This window comes from Panthera pardus, unplaced genomic scaffold, assembly GCF_024362965.1.
Source record: "Panthera pardus isolate Hobbes unplaced genomic scaffold, ASM2436296v1 HiC_scaffold_15, whole genome shotgun sequence".
Lineage (NCBI taxonomy): Eukaryota > Metazoa > Chordata > Mammalia > Carnivora > Felidae > Panthera > Panthera pardus.
In genome coordinates this window covers 30,280,205-30,297,137 of record NW_026526710.1, presented here as the reverse complement: position 1 = coordinate 30,297,137, position 16,933 = coordinate 30,280,205, and the positions used below count along the sequence as shown (strand labels likewise).

The window sequence follows — 16,933 nt, the reverse complement described above, 5'->3', positions numbered from 1 at the left end:
ACTATCCATCATGACCCTAATCTGAATAATCACAGTTTTTGCTTTTCAAATGTCTGCTGCCAGCTTACATGGTTTATAATTTGCTTTTCTTGTAACTTCTTTTCACTGAACCTGAAAACTGCTTTTTTTTCAAGGCGCTATGAAAAGAGTTGAAACACTGGCCTTGGTCCCATCTCTACAATAGACTAGTGTTGAAAAGCCATTTAAATGTTTAGAATCTCAATTTCCTCATTTTTAAAATGGGAGTATTAATATCTTTGCTGCACATTGCAGTGTTTTTTTCTTTCTTTTTTTTTTTTTTGAGGACCAATTGAGATAATGGATATACTCACACATTGATAATTGTCAAGATCTAAAGGTGTTAGCTTGCTTTATTATTTCACATCTATGGCAGGTTTTTTAAAGTATGACTTAAAGCGTATTATTGTTCCATTTGTCCCGGTTGTTGCAAATAATTTATAGTATTTACTGGAAAGAGCATGTGGGCTTGCAGTCTAGCTTCTATTTGTTAGCTATGAGGCTTTGGACAGATTTACCAGCATGAGTTTGCTCTCCTTGTCTATGAAATGGGGTAATATGTTCCTGGCAGGTTTAGTAATGAAGGGAAAATACTGAAAAAAGGATGTCTTATGTTCTACAAATATTTATTTAGATAACATATGAGTTATAAAAGCAATGATTCAAATACATGCAATTATGGTCTCTCCCTAATTTTCTTTTCAGTGCAACTAATGTTGGTGATTATTTATGCCAAAAAATGTTAGCTGTTTACATCTGGAGTAATGAATGATTTGGAGGTGTGGGTTCATCTAGCCCCTAAATACTGTTTGTTTGTTTGTTTGTTTTAGCTTGTAGTGGTTGTTTACACATCTATGTGACATCCAGCATTTGATATTAGGGTCGATGAGGGTCCTCTCCGGTACAAAATTTGAAGACTAGAGAACATTTTTATCCCTGGAAGTTGTATCTTATGTTTTCTTATGGCTGTATCACACTTTGAACACTTTTGTTTGAGTAACAGGTAATTCCAGGCATTAATGACTTTGGCTTTTATACATAAGCTTTCTAGAAGGAAACATGATCACAGACACTTCCTTCCATGAACAGAATGGCCACAGTTACTGAATATTTGTATGCATGCATGTACATGTTGTGATTATTGCTTATCTTGAACTGTTTTTTTACTAGTTACCCAAAAGGAAAAAACAATTTCCTTTTAACTGTACTCAGACACAAGTGTGGAGAATAGGCTCTTTCTGAAAGTCAGATTTATCATATACATGGTGAAACCTGAGGAAAACTTGACCTTGATTTTGAAGATTCAGGACCAGTCACCTAATCTTTACTAGAAGATTGACATCCATAAGGCCTGTTTTAAAGCTTGCAGTCTGCAGTTGGTCTCCCCTAGCATGGGTCGGGTCAAGGGCAAGGCTCCCACACAGCGGCATCACAGCCTCAGCGTAGGGATTGGGCGTCAGTCTGCCAACTTCTTCTTTGCTAGAGGTTGGCAAGGACCTTCCCGAAAGACCTGTGTTCTCCAGTTCCCCGAGGAGCCCAGCCTGTCCATTCCGTTCATATATGTAGATCAACTGACTGGCTTCCATGCTTGGTCCATGAGCTCCTAGTCCCAGCAAATTTTCTGATGAGGAACGAGACTTACGGGAAGAGATCTCCATGAAGGAAAAAAGAACATAAAAAAAAAAAAAAAAACTTGCTTATACTTCACAACATTTTCAATGTTAATATTTACCTTTTTTAAGGCACACTAGAGCATCCTATGTTTTTAGTGGGGTTGTGACTGTTGCTATAGAAATTTTGTAAGAACACTCAGAAGCAGAGAAGAAAAGACATTTTATTCATGTGACCACTGGGAAGTGGCAAAGCTTTCTTCTTTAACATCCGTTCTTCTTGGTAGCCCATTCAGACAAGCTCCATTTGGAGTCATAGTCAGTTGAGTAAGTCATTGTCTTAGTTAGAGTAGTGTGGGCAGATTAGGGAGAATCTACAGACTGAGGTTTGCAGGTATGAGATACCACACCTGTGCTCCTTCCAGTAGACGGCTTCGTATGATCGAGGTTGCCTGGACAGCTGTCTTTACCCCGTCTGTGCCAATTTGTGTTTTTCCATACAGATTCCCAATTTATTTGTTACACTTACACTTAATCTTTTCCAGGATAAATTACTCTTCAGGAGATTCCCTTCTGGTCAATTTCTTGTCTACCTGAGGCTTTGATGTTGGGAAACTCTTGTTCCTTATTATAAGTAAATCTCTGCTTTTAAGAACAAATGCAGGATTAGCGAGGGTAGAGAGAATCCAGAAACAAACTGAATAGTAGGACAAGACCTGACAACTTAAGGTGTCTGTGTCACGGAGAGTTTTTTTCCTTGACCCTCAGTGTTAATTGAACAAAACAAATGGGAAGGACTGAGTGTATCCTAGTCTGGAGGCATTTAAACCATCAGTTACCAAACTAATCAAGAAAATTCCTAGAATGTTTTTCTTAATCTCCCACCCTCCACATTACTCCTCGTTAAAATCTTTTGTAATATTTCAATAGAATTTCTGTCTCGCATATTGCAGCTACATCTGTGGGTCTGGGAAAAATTTTTCATGATTCGGTTACAAGACTGGAACGACGCAAGGGTGCATTTAAGTTAGATTTTGGTCATCTTTATGATTTGGTCTTTGTAGGTATTGACCGATGTTTATGTGTGTTCTTCCCACAAATACTTATTGAAGGCCTGCTGCGTGGCTCACACTACTCTGGGCGCTGTGAATGCAGAGGAACAGACACACAAGGGGTCTGTTACATTTCAGAGCTTACATTTCAGTATGGGCGACAGACAGGAATAGGAAGAAGCACAAATAACTTTTAGCCAGTGGTGGTAAGGGATGGAGAGAAAATAGGGAAGGCAAGGGATTAGAGACCTGGTGGGGATGGGTGGTCAGGGAAGGCACTGTGTGTGCACCTTCTGGCTTATGTGATAGTGAGCTCTGTAAAAGCTGGGGAGGAACAGAGAGGGCCAGGAGTCCTGGCCCTATGAGACCAGCAGTGTGGCAGGGAAGAAGGAGGCAGCTCAGAGGCCTTGGGGAGGACATTTCTCAGCACAGCGGGAATCCCCCTGGGGGCTTTGAGGGGTATGGTCTGAGTTCCATAGTAGAGGATAACTCCGGGTGGAGAATGGGCTAAAGGGGAGGCAGGGAGCCCCGCACAACTTGTCTATGTGTGCAGCTGCTCCCTTGGGAGGGATGAAGGCAGGGACTAGCAGTGGTGTGCAGCCATCACAGGTAAGAGAGCGCCCTGCAGGTTTGTGGCTGTGTTGGACTGAGAGCACGGGAATGACTGTGGAATGGGAGGGAAAGAGGAGGGCCAGAAACCACTCCTGGGTTTCTCCTGAACCTTCATGCTGAAGGTCCTGAACGTCCTGGCGTCTTCATGCTGGTGCCAGAATCAAGTGGAGATAGGAAATAAAGCCCAGGTGGATGGAAAAACACCACCCCAGCGTGTATTTGACATCATGCAAAAGGTTGTATCTTTGAAATTGAGTCACATAGTCAGTGCTGAGATTTGTATGGTGGTACAGAGTTTTTAGAGACATTTGCAGGTATGTTATAATTCCAGGGCATTTCCGTTTTACGACCCCACTAAAGTTTATGTCCTTTGAAGGCGGGCTCTGTCCAACTCCTCTTGACACCTAGATTGTGTCTTAAACATACAAGTTTAGGTCAATGTTTGGTGTGAATCTAAAGGTTTAGTTATCTGCAGAGCCGATTTCATTTATGATTCTGATTATGTAAGAAAATATGAGGAGGGGAATAAAGGCTGGCAGGCTGCAGTGAATAATCCATCCTGGTTTTTAGCTTCTGGATCCATGAGATTTGAATAGACATCTGAGGATATTGTCTTGTGTGACCATTTCCAGAGGTCCTGTCACACAGGTGTGGCCATAAGCCGGTGGGTGAGTGTACAGGTGGTTAATATTTAGTATTGCTGAGCAGGGGACGCAGGAGACACCATCCTTTTTCTGGTGGCTTATGAGTCAACTCCATCTGGCTTGTGTAGGATGAATTGGACGAACTCCGTGCTGAGATGGAAGAGATGAGAGACAGTTACCTAGAGGAAGATGTTTACCAGCTGCAGGAGCTTCGGCGAGAGCTGGACCGTGCTAATAAAAACTGCCGAATCCTGCAGTACCGCCTCAGGAAAGCAGAGCAGAAGAGTCTGAAAGTGGCTGAGACTGGTCAGGTGGATGGCGAGCTCATCCGGAGTCTGGAGCAGGATTTAAAGGTGAGTGAGCTGATCAGGGTTGAAGGGCGGCTTATTCCCAGAAAGGGCTGCAGGGGTAGGGGAGGGGCGGGATCACAGATCTGAGACTGCAGCCCTCGGCCCCACTCACACAGGGTCCTGATGTTCCGGTGGTGTTTCTCTCTCAACAGATTCCAGCATAAACATTCTTCCTTCCCCTTATGGCTTATAGGGTATGTGTAGTCATATGGCTTTGACAGGCCAAGATTTAAACCTGCCATATGAACTGGAATCTCAAAACGTAAGGGAAAGAAGTCATAGTAAGGGATCTACAATTAAAAAAAAAAAATGAAAGAATTGATATCCGCCACTTAGCCTGACAGTTGTGTAGAATTATACAGAAACGCCTTCTTAAAATTTGGAATATTTAAAAAATCTATTGATTATCAATTCAGTGATGGTCAAAGGCCACTCATAAAGGTTGACTATAATCACTTAACATTTTTATTGTTACTTAAGTTTCTAGAATGCAGAAACCTGAAATGACCATAACCCAGGTGTAGAGGTTTGATTTCACCGAAGGAGAGAGAGGATCATAACTAATCGTCTAAAGCTAATTGTCTAAGGTGTTTTTGAGAAGCACTGGCAGAAGTGGGAATGAGGTGAAGAAATTCCAGACTTTCTACCATTTGCTCTCTCCATGGGTAGCGTGGCTTCTCCTGTGCCGTGATTATCAAATCATTTATCAAGAGGTGAATAATGCATAATGTCCTCCTCATTATGGGAGCACTTATGAAATCTCATTTCGCCTTTCATTATGATAACAGGAAAAGAATCTTTGTAATTCTATCAAATCTATAAACCCCTAGCAAAATGTCATTCAGTGGGATGTAAGGGTGATTTATATTTCGTTTGCAAAATCTTTCCTTGTTTCCTTTTAGAAGGTTAAAAATGTTTAACTGCTTCTAACATTCAGATATTTTACTACTGTAGACAATTTAAAACTTGACCGTATCATTTTACAGGATTATTTTGATTTTTTTTTTTTTAAAGCAGGTGGGTTTAGTATTATCTTAGGGAACAGAACTATTGATTGATTGGTTGGTTGGTTGATTATTGTTATTGTTATTATTGTTTCTAATTTATCATTAAAGCATGTGTGCCTGGGCAGAACTGGCATTCTTGGTGATACTCTGTAAGGAGGTAGGGCTATTCACAGTAGCCTTTTAATCCAGATGAAAAGGTTGTATCCTTGCTCATAATGTGGATTTCATGTTTGAAACTAATACCTCCTCCTTGTTAATATTGCCAGGGTCTTTGCCCTTTACTGTGATATCATATCACTTAATGATTCTGCCTCAAAAGTTGTTCGAATGTGCCTTTAGCACGCAGAAAGCTTCCCGTTCTGATGACTATCTCTGTTGGTTGATACAGGTAGCCAAAGATGTATCTGTTAGATTGCACCACGAACTTGAAACCGTGGAGGAAAAGCGTGCGAAAGCTGAAGATGAAAACGAAAGTCTCCGACAGCAGATGATTGAAGTGGAAATATCCAAGCAGGCCCTCCAAAATGAGCTGGAGAGACTGAAAGAGGTAATCCCAAAATGTATGGGGATTTCTTTCTTGGGTTTAACTGTTGGGGGTTTTGGGACTCCAGGTGTCCCATTTGGTGAACTATGGTTTATTAGTATGGCCCAGAAACTAAGAATGGTTTTTACATTTTTCATAGCCTTATAAAACAACAACAACCACACAAAAATAAACCCAACAAAGCAGGGAAGACTGTGACAAAGACAGTATGTTGTTTGCAAAGCCTGAAATATTTGCTGTCTGGCCCGCTACAGAAAAGACTTGGTGAACCGTGGTCTAAAGCTATTTTTTTTTTTATAATTTCCATTCAGATGAGCTGGCCATTAATTCCTCTTATGGGCCCAAATGGAGTATATTATTACTAGAATACAAAATTAAGCAGTAGCTTTTTTCTTGAGTCTTCTTTTCCCATGAGCTGGAAAATATGTTATGGTTCTCTACTAAACCTATGTAAACAGATAATAGGCGTATGCCCCCTATAGCTATTATTCAGCCAATATGATTTAAATATAGGTTTTTCTTTTCTTTTTATTTTAGGGAGTGAATGTATTCTCGCACAGCGATCTAGAAAATGAGTGTGTGTGTGTGTGTGTGTGTGTGTGTGTGTGTGTGTATTTCCTTTGCATACAGTACTGCAAATCCTGTTTTGTTGTTGGCTTCCATTATAAGGAAGTCCACAAAATCATTCCTCATCCATCCAGCCATGCATCTGCCCACACTTAATTCAGTCTCTGTACCAGGCCCTGGGGATGCAGCTAGGATTATGGCAGCACAGCCTCTGTTACCGAGATGTTTACGGTTCAACTTGACATGTGGATATTTCTACTTCCCCACCCCCATCCCCTCACAGCCAGTCAGGTGCCCTGCTGTTCCTTGAGTCTGGGAGTGAGGGATGGTAGCCAACATTCTTTTTCCAGGGATCCATACCCCTGGGACTCAGTCCCTCACCTTGAGGTCTCTGCTGACATCTCACCTCAGCCACCTTCCCCTCCACACTTGCATATTCAAGTTGCCCCTGCCTCCACCCTGGCCGTCCTGATCCGTCTTCCCATCTGACACATTATGGATTTTGGTCAATTACTTGTATGTTGTCAGCACTTGTCTGAAAATGCCACGGGTTTTATTTCTTTGTTGCCTTCACTAATGTGCCTCCAGAACTTAAGCTGTGTGGGAAGAGGATTTGTCTGGGTAGTTCACTGTGGGGTCCCTGTGCCTAGAACAGTGCCTGGCACTTAGGCGGTGGTGGCATCAGGGAATCACAGGGTGGGGGAGTGAATGAAGGGCAAAAACGTGGAGCTGTGGTGACCACAGCTTGCCTAGGGACACAGTGAGCTTCACAGCGGAGGAGGTAGAGTCTGAGAATGTTCTTTCTTCATGGGTAACCCTTGCTCCTTAACTTTCACATACACTTACCCCTGTGACTGGGGGAATTTCTCCTCTCCTTGTGGGTCTTTTTACCTCTACTAGTAATTTACTTCTTTCTTTCTACTTTTTCTTTTTTTTCAAGTTTATTTATTTATTTATTTTTTTTAATTTTTTTTTTCAACGTTTTTTATTTATTTTTGGGACAGAGAGAGAGCATGAACGGGGGAGGGGCAGAGAGAGAGGGAGACACAGAATCGGAAACAGGCTCCAGGCTCCGAGCCATCAGCCCAGAGCCTGACGCGGGGCTCGAACTCACGGACTGTGAGATCGTGACCTGGCTGAAGTCGGACGCTTAACCGACTGCGCCACCCAGGCGCCCCACAAGTTTATTTATTTTTGAGAGAGAGTGCACATGTGAGCAGCGGAGGGGTAGAAGGGGACAGAGAGAGAGAGAGAGAGAGAGAGAGAGAGAATCCCAAGCAAACTCCACGCTGTCGGTGCAGAGCCTGATGACGGACTTGATCCCACAAACCATGAGATAATGACCTGAGCTGAAATTGAGAGTCCAAGAGGCAGATGCTCAGCTGACTGAGTCACCCAGGCACCCTCTTTCTTTCTCCTTTGACCTAAGTTTGCCAGAAGGTTTGCCATAATGGTTTCTTTTCCCAAAATTTCCAGTTTGAGCCTTACCTTGAGGGTATAGAAAATATCTTAGGAATATATTTTATAAATTTTACATGTGTGTATGCTTACGTATAAGTATATAAGTTACATATACACATAAATGAGGAAATAAATATATTTAAAGCAAACAAAGCTGCTCTTGCACACGTCAGTGGATTTGCCTAGGACTTGGCATCAGGTCACAAATAGCTCCTGAGGGAGAAGAAATGATTGCTGACATTCAAAGCCAGGCAAGGGTGAGGCAAGGATCTTCAGAGACCGTGATGTTGGCTCAGGCTGGATGTATGCAGAGGAGGTGACAGGGCCAGCCTGTCCCTTCCACTGTGGGTTAAAATTACTCACAGAGATTGCTTGATTGGAATGCCATCGGTATTTTACCTCCAAGGTGCAGTCAGCCTGGTACGACTGCATATTTCCACCAGGCTTCTAAACGAACTGTAAGAACTGACAGGAGTCTGAGGAGGGTAGGTGCGGAAGACTGTACTGGAGGCGGCGAACGATGGGACCAGGCGATCCAAGGTTCAGAGGTGGTAGAGGAGGTATGTACTGCAAAGTGCCAGCTGTGGTCTCCAGGAATGGGTTCTTTTTACCGATGCCAGAAAAGAATACGCCATGAGCTTTGCTCCCCGGCGAGGATACTATTTTACTCATCGGAGGTGAGTAAATCTCACCTCCAAAGTTTCGTAAATGGATAAATCACATTCTGGAAAAAGCAAGGAGAGTTCGTGCGTTTCACGCATCCCTACGTGACAGAAGTAGTTGCAGAGGACTGTGTCCTCCCCCCGCCCCCGCCTCCCTCAACCTCAGAGAACAATGAAATAGCTCATCTCTGTGCCCCTTCTGCTCTGGAGCTGCTGCTGAGGCTTCTCTCTAAAGCTTCAGACTGCCTTTTCATCTGCCTGGGGGACTTCCCCATGATGGATTGCTCCTTGCACTTCAAACTCAGAGTATCCAGAAACAGACTTGCCACCCTCATCCCCACGTGAATCTCCTCCATCTTTCCCATTTGTACTAACGGTGCCACCGTCCTGTTAGTCACTCGGGCTTAAGCAATGGCACTTCTCCCTAAACCTCTCTTACTGCGCACGTTGAGATCACCTGTTTTGTGCTTCAGGCTCTGCTGTTCTGCTTTTGCTGTCTTAGGGAAATTTTTAGACCCTCTGTCCTATCCATGCTTTGGTCTTCTCTCAAGTGAGTGAGGGCTGACCCTATGCAATCAACACATTAAAGGCAGGTACTTCAGTTTCTCCCTTCTCTGTTTTATCTTCTACATTCCCTTAAATCTGACAGTGTGACTCTTTAGCGTGACACAGAGGACCCTTCCTGCTGGGGACCATCCCTGTCTCCCAGCTGGTTTTCCCACTCCACTGCCGTAAACCCTGGAGTGAAATAAAAGGCAGCAGAGCATGGTGAGAAGAATCTGTGCCCTTTGGTCCCTTTTGAACTAACAGAGTGGGTCCTAGAAAAGTCACTCTCTCCATTGATAGATAAGATGATTAAAGAGGGTTGGCAAAACTGAGAACAAACTGAGGGTTGATGGGGGGTGGGAGGGAGGGGAGGGTGGGTCATGGGTATTGAGGAGGGCACCTTTTGGGATGAGCACTGGGTGTTGTATGGAAACCAATTTGACAATAAATTTCATGTATTGAAAAAAAAAGAGGGTTGGCAATGTGAAACCATGAGGAATTGCCCCTTCTGCTTAGCTAGTTTGCTCTCCTGCTTCCTTGTGCTTATTCACATCATGGTCTGTGCACCCAACACGCATATTCTCCTCCACTTGTGCAGGCCCGAAACATTTTTGCCTTTTTGGAGAGTATATTTCTTCTAGTACTCAACTCTATGGTGGAACATCTCAACAGGCTGAAAGTAGTTAATCTTAGCTTGGTTTCAGCTTCTTAAAGATTGCCCAAGTGCTTCCTCTGAATAGTATTTCATTCTACCAAAAATTTTTGAATACTTGTTATATGTTATTATATGTTAGACACAGTAATAACTGGCCAAGTTAGTTGGCACTTGCAAGGGACAGGGACATGTTCTAGATCATTCCAGACAATGAGGATTTTTTTTTTCTTATTGAGGTATAAGTTTATTGGGTATAAGGTATAAGGTATACCCAAGGTATAAGGTATAAGGTATACCTGAGGTATAAGGTATAGGTTTATTGACCTAAAACATGACATTAGTTTCAGGTATATAACATGATGGTTCAATATTTGTGTATATTACAAAGTGATCACCAAAATAACTGGTGATAACATTCATTACTAAACACATGTATAAAATTTTTTTTCCTGTGATGAGAACTTCCAAGATCTACTCTCTTAGCAATTTTCAAATATGCAGTATTGTTAACTATGGTCATTCTGCAGGACAATACATCCCATAACTTATTTATTTTATAACTGGAAGTTTGTATCTTTGGACTGCCTTTGCCTCTTTTAGTCATCCACCCTAGGGATTGTTGAATGAAGCCACAGAGAACTAACTAGCAGTCAGATTGCTCTCATGGGACATCTTTCAGTACCATTCAGGATATGATATTGATTCTCTGGGTTTGGTTGAGATTTCTTTTGTGCCTAGTAAACGGTTCAGATTTTGTGAATAGGTCTCGAGTGCTTGAGAGGAAAGGGTAAGCTCCAATTTTGGGGCAAAGACTATAAATCCATTAGCTTGAAGACTCAAACTTTATAACTCACAGCAAGTAGTACATTTTGTATCATCATTCAAAAACACAAACATAAAGGTTTCACAAAATAATGCTTATCTTTGCCATATGGGATCCATTTTGATACTTTCAATTCTATTCAGTTCTGTTTTTTAAATGGTGGTTACAAGTTTAATTTACAGTCCATTAGTGGATTGCTGCAATTTGGAAAAATTTTATTAGATGGTTTGTTAATTGCGTTGTTCAAAAATTTTATATCCTTTACAGTTTTGTCTGCTAAATATATCTATTTAGGATAAAAGTATGTTAAAAATACCTGTTATAATTTTGTATTTAACTTTTCTTCTTGTAATCTGTCAAATTTTGCTTGCATATTTTGAATATAAATGCATAAGTTTAGAACTGTTTTTGATGATGAATTGTTCCCTTTATCATTTGATAATGATCTCTTTATTCTAATGTATTCCTTTATTTTTTTATTATAAAGACTACTTTGCTTTTATCATGTATACCATATTTTTTTTGGTCAGTATTTGCCTAGTACAGCTTTTTGGTGATTTCCATTAGTTTCTATTTTTCTATGGCATTATGATTTAGATGTATTTCTTGTGAATGGTCTATAGCTGTCTTTTTAAAAATGTAATCTGATAATATCTTCTTTAAAAATGTGAATTTAATCCATTTACATTTATTGTGGTCACTGATGTGTTTGAATTTATTTTTATCACTGTATCTTATGCTCTTAAACTCCATGCCTTTTTTTGTTACTTTTTTCTGTTTTTTTAATGTTGATTTTGATTGATTGATTTTTTTTTTAATTCTCATGTCTCTTGCTTAAGAATTTGTACATTGTATTATTTGAATAATTACTCTTACATATTTAACATGCATGTTTGACTTAACATCTAAAACTAATCATTACCTCCATTCTTCTCCTGAATAATGTAGGCATCTTAGAAAAGCTTCAACTCGGGGTACCTGGGTGGCTCAGTCGGTTAAGCGTCCGACTTCCGCTCAGGTCACGATCTCGCGGTCCATGAGTTTGAGCCCCGCATCGGGCTCTGGGCTGATGGCTCAGAGCCTGGAGCCTGCTTCCGATTCTGTGTCTCCCTCTCTCTCTGCCCCTCCTCCATTCATGCTCTGTCTCTCTCTGTCTCAAAAATAAATAAAACGTTAAAAAAAATTTTTTTTTAAATAAAAGCTTCAACTCAATCAACTCCTATATTTCATACTATTATTATAGTATCGTTATAGTTTCATCTTTTTGAAACCATTTCCCCATAAGTTGGCTAATGTAATAGTTAATCCTTATTTAGATTTATTTACACATTTTCCACTGTGTCATCATTGCTTTTTGAGTGTCACTCCTTCCTTCCTTCCTTCCTTCCTTCCTTCCTTCCTTCCTTCCTTCCTTCCTTCCTTCCTTCTGAGTTCACTTTTCTTCTTATTGATCTATTAAAATATCCTTGAGTAGTTTTCTTTCGGTTAATGGTATCTTCTAAAAATTTTTTTATGTCATCCCCAGCCTTGAAAGATATTTAGTCAGGCATAGGATTTTAACACTTTGAAGATAGTATTTTCATTATCTTCTGGCTCTATTTTGCTATCAAGAGGGCTGCTGTCAGATAATTCTCATTTTTGTAGATGGTCTGTCTTTACTTCCTGGTTACTTTTATGCTTTTCTTTTTATGTTTGGTGTTCTGTAGTTTCAATCAGATGTATCTAGATTTATTTTTATATTTTATGAAATACTCATTATCAGTCTGTTTATGTCTTTAATGAAATCTGGAAAGTTCTGTCTTTGAATAATTTTCAATAGTGTTTCTTCTTTGTTCTCTATATTACTTCCAGAATTCCTGTTAGTCTCATGTGGGAACTTCTGTTGATCATTCTTATTCTATATTCCATCTTGCCTAACTGTCCTTGTTTGTTTTTTAAGATCTTCTTACTTCTCTGTGCTATATTTTGAATAATTTTTTCATTTCTTGTCAAGTTACAAATTATCTTCTTTACAAAATAATTTGTTTTATTAATCCACTAAGTTTTTAAAAAAATTTGTAATGTTTTTTATTCATTTATGAGAGACAGAGACAGAGCACGAGTGGGGAAGGGGCAGAGAGAGAGGGAGACACAGAATCTGAAGCAGGCTCCAGGCTCCAGGCTGTCACCACAGAGCCCAACACTGGGCTGGAACTCACCAACAGTGAAATCATGACTTGAGCCAAAGTCGGATGCTTAACCGACTGAGCCACCCAGGTGCCCCATCATCTACTAAGTTTTCATTTCAGTGAGTCTCCTTTTCATTATTAGTATTTTTAAAATTTAGCTTGTTCTGTTTCATAAATTTCTTTTTTCCTCATCTTCTCTTATTTCTTCTTTAAATTTTGAAACATTTTAAAGTCATAGCCTCTTTCAGTTTGTTCCATTGTCTTAAATTCTTGATGTTACTAATCCCTGTGTTTGTCAGATCTACTTCTCTCTTTAAAGTGGATTTTTTTTTTTAACGTTTTATTTTGTTATTGAGAGACAGAGAGAGAGACAGAGCATGAGCATGGGAGGAGCAGAGAGAGAGGGAGACACAGAATCAGAAGCAGGCTCCAGGCTCTGAGCTGTCAGCACAGAGCCCAACGCAGGGCTCAAACCCACAAACTGTGAGATCATGTCCTGCACTGAAGTCAGAGGCTTAACCAACTAAGCCACCCAGGCACCCCTAAAGTGGATTTTTTTTTTTTTATGAGCTCTTCTTAGTGGGAATTCCCTGAAGTTTGTTGACATGCTTTCCAATGCATTAGTCTTTTCCCGATGCCTCAGTAGTATTATTGGTCCAAATATAATTGTTAATTTGGGACTTGTGGACTTGTGTGCCAAATGCGTTGTATCAAATGGATATCAGACTTGTATGTGGCAGACATCTAAAGATTTTTATACTTAAAAGGAGATTATTTTTTTCACCACCCAGTGTCCTAAGCAGAAGCTTATTGCTCTCACCCTCACTGAGTGATTTTTAGTTTACTTCATTGGGTTGTCTGGGCGCATTAATTGAAGAATCTTCTTACACCCTTGGCTTTGAGGGCTTATTTCTGGGTGTGATAACTTCCATCAGTCCCTCCTGCCCTCCACCCCCTAATCCCTTATGCATTTCTGACACTAGGGAATTTTCCTTTTGTGTATATGTGAGTCAACTGTCTATAAATTTCTGCTTTTTATGTTTTCTTTAGCATTTCTATCTGTTTTGGGGGGGAAGGGCTCGTGATAGTTCAGTGTGCTATGTTGCCAAAACAGGATGTGATCCTTCAGGGTTCAGCGGAAGCTTTCCAGTAGCAGCTCTCAAGTGCCACAAGTAACCCCAGTGGTCTTCCAGTTCATGACTCAATGACTCAGCACTTTTGTCCCCGCCTCTTGGTTCATTTCCTTCCACCTTGCTACTCATCAGTTCCCATTTGCCCTGGTTTTCTTTTTTTTTTTTTTTTCTCATGGATTCAGCTACATCATGGCTTCTACTTACTGTATTCTCTGTAGGTATCTGACAGGGACTGAATGTTTTTGTCCCCACCCCCCTGCCAATTTATATGTTAAATCCTAATTCCCAATAAGATGGAATGAGGAGGTGAATCCTTTGGGAGGTGACTGATTTATGAAGGTTGGAGCCCTTGTAGATGAGATCAGTACCCTTATCTAAGATATCCCAGAGTTCCCTTGCCTCTTCTACACATGAGGACACAGTGAGAAGATGGCTGGCTGTGAACCAGGAAGTGGGTTCTCACTAGACCCCAATCTGCCAGCGTTGTAGGATTTTTTACCTCAATACCTAGGGTTCGTTGTCTCACCACTTCGAAGAATGAAGAGGTGGACACAAAATGAGCAGCAGGCAAAAGTTTATTAGAGTAGAAGATTAGAAAGGAAGAATAGTAGGAGAGCTCTCTTTACAGAGAGGGGACATTTGAAAGTGAATGCCAGCAGACTACAGGCAAGGGACTTTGTTTTATAAGGTTCTGGTCCCCACCCCGCTTCCCCCTTGTTCCTTCTCAAGTTCCACCCTTTTTGGCTTGATGGCTCCAGGTGCAGGGTTATCCATTCCTGATTGGCTCATTTCCATTGTAGGAGGGGTGGTCTATGGCCATGCCTGCCTTTCCTTGTGGGTCATACACTTTATGGTCTACTTCTTATTTTTAGTTAGGTCTTTAGTCAAATTACTGAGGGGAACCTGAGGGGAGGGAGGTAGGTGATTTCAGTCTTTTTTTTTTTTTTCCAACGTTTTTTATTTATTTTTGGGACAGAGAGAGACAGAGCATGAACGGGGGAGGGGCAGAGAGAGGGAGACACAGAATCGGAAACAGGCTCCAGGCTCCGAGCCATCAGCCCAGAGCCTGATGCGGGGCTCGAACTCACGGACCGCGAGATCGTGACCTGGCTGAAGTCGGACACTTAACCGACTGCACCACCCAGGCGCCCCGTGATTACAGTCTTAAGAGTAACCTTACACCCAAGGGACTTTGCTGTGGTCAGAAGTTCCCAGCATTGTTCCAAAATACGTGTTTTTCCCCACCCAGGGACCTTGGATCCTAACCTTTCCCTCTCTATTTTATCCTATCCTTTCCTATCATACCAGCACCATAGTCTTAGGTTACCCAGCCATCAGAATTGGATCAGAGATAAGGATTTGTTCTTTAAGCCACCCAGTCCGTAATATTTGTGTTACAGCAGCCTGAAAAGACTCAGTCAGTCTTTCTGCTTTCTTCTCAACCAGTGGGCGAGGAGTTTTCTCTGTGTGTCATCACATTCAAACTATCAGGCAGCTGAAAAGTCTGGAAACATTGGTGTACAAACATAATAAATGGTTTATTGCTATTACACTATAGTTTAATAAAACATTATCTGTGTTTCCAGACTTTATGGTCCTCCTTATAAGAAAAAGATATGCTTAAGTGAGCCAGTGTAAAGCATCTTTGGGCAGAGTCCCCATGCCAGGGCCTCTCCTTGGACACTGACCAAGTTGTTGGCAGCTGCTGTGCAGTCAGTCAGGGCCTCGCTCCCGGCCCCGTCAGCAGTGGACGGCAGGGCCGGCAGGGCGTGGGATACAGGCAGGCATTCTGTGTGTTAGCTTGGCAGGCTCTCCAAGACACCTCAGAAGGAAAAAAGTAGCATCTGGTTCCATTTGCTGGTTTCATGAGTTAAGGGGGCAGGGTGACTCTAACTGGAGAATAGGAGGCGGGGAGAACTGCAGTGCCCTGAATGATATCCCAGTTAGCTGGCCTGTTAAGTTAATAATGAGGTGAGATGGGATGATGGCGGGAGCGGGAAGAATCAGGGTGTCTGGTTAAGTCTTCTTCCCAAACACTAAAGCATGAGTAGAGTCTGGTGTGTGTGTGTGTGTGTGTGTGTGTGTGTGTGTGTGTGTGCATGCATATGCACATGTGCAAATGTATGTACCTGTGTGTGTGCGTGTACTCATACATGCAATGTCTGCACAGGAGTCTGGAGGGAAATGGTCGTTTGCACATTCTGATGAGACCAGGAGGCAGGGATGGGATTAGAATAGAGCCATGTCAACCAAGGGAGTAAACACCGGGCCGGGAAATCCAGAGTTCAGAGGCTGGGGAGGATTAGGAACAGGGCAGCAGCTGCAGGAAGATTTGGCATAAATAATTGGGAGTGCTTAAGCTGTAAATGGAACAGTTTTGGTGTCTGGGAAGAAAGAGGGTGTGTGTGTTCCGTTCAACAACCACAAATCGTACTAATGGCTGATTTCGCACACTTGCTGGAAAGGCAGAGGGAGAGCCCGTTACAGTCTCTTCTGGCCACTCACGGTCACTTGGAGCCATTTCTTGTCCAAATCAAGAAGGGCTCATCTTAAGATCTTCTAGAAGGATCCACTTGACAGCGGTCCTTACGCTCTCTTCCTTGGGCGTGGTCTCGTTTGGGCCTTGGCAGGCCTCAGGACGTGCACGGGGCAGGCTCGTTTGCTGCTTCTTGCTGGTGCGCTGTGCTGGGGGGGCCGGCGGGGAGGTGGGGCTTGCCCAGGTTTGAGTTTTCGAAATGCTTTCATTTCTTAGGTTAAGTTAGTTTGTTAAGTTTTATGGCAGAGGACTGTGTTACTTCCACGTGGTGTGGCTGTTACGTTGGAGGAAAAGAAAATGGTGGCGAGGACGAAGGAAGGGCGGTGGAAGGAGTGACTGAATTTGACGGCTCTCTTGTGATCAGGTGTGAAGGCACGCGTGGCCAGAGCCAGGCCTGGGGACCTCAGGCCTACTGAGTGTCGGAGCCAGAAGAATCCCGGAGATGAGTGGGCCAGCCTTCCTATCACCTACACGAGGAAACCGAGGTCTGGGTGGGTTATGAATGGTGGCTACCCCAGGTCTCCCTGACTCCCAGCAACTCTTTC

At 42.2% G+C, this 16,933-nt stretch overlaps 1 protein-coding gene across 1 annotated transcript in view; it reads left to right on the top strand.

Annotated features, from left to right (window-relative positions):
* Positions 1-16,933, top strand: part of MTCL1 (microtubule crosslinking factor 1) — a 129,433-nt gene that overhangs the window by 6,611 nt on the left and 105,889 nt on the right. Inside the window, 2 exon segments of the mRNA XM_019418451.2 lie at positions 4,065-4,289; positions 5,682-5,840. Of these exon segments, the coding sequence (XP_019273996.2) occupies positions 4,065-4,289; positions 5,682-5,840 (384 nt within the window).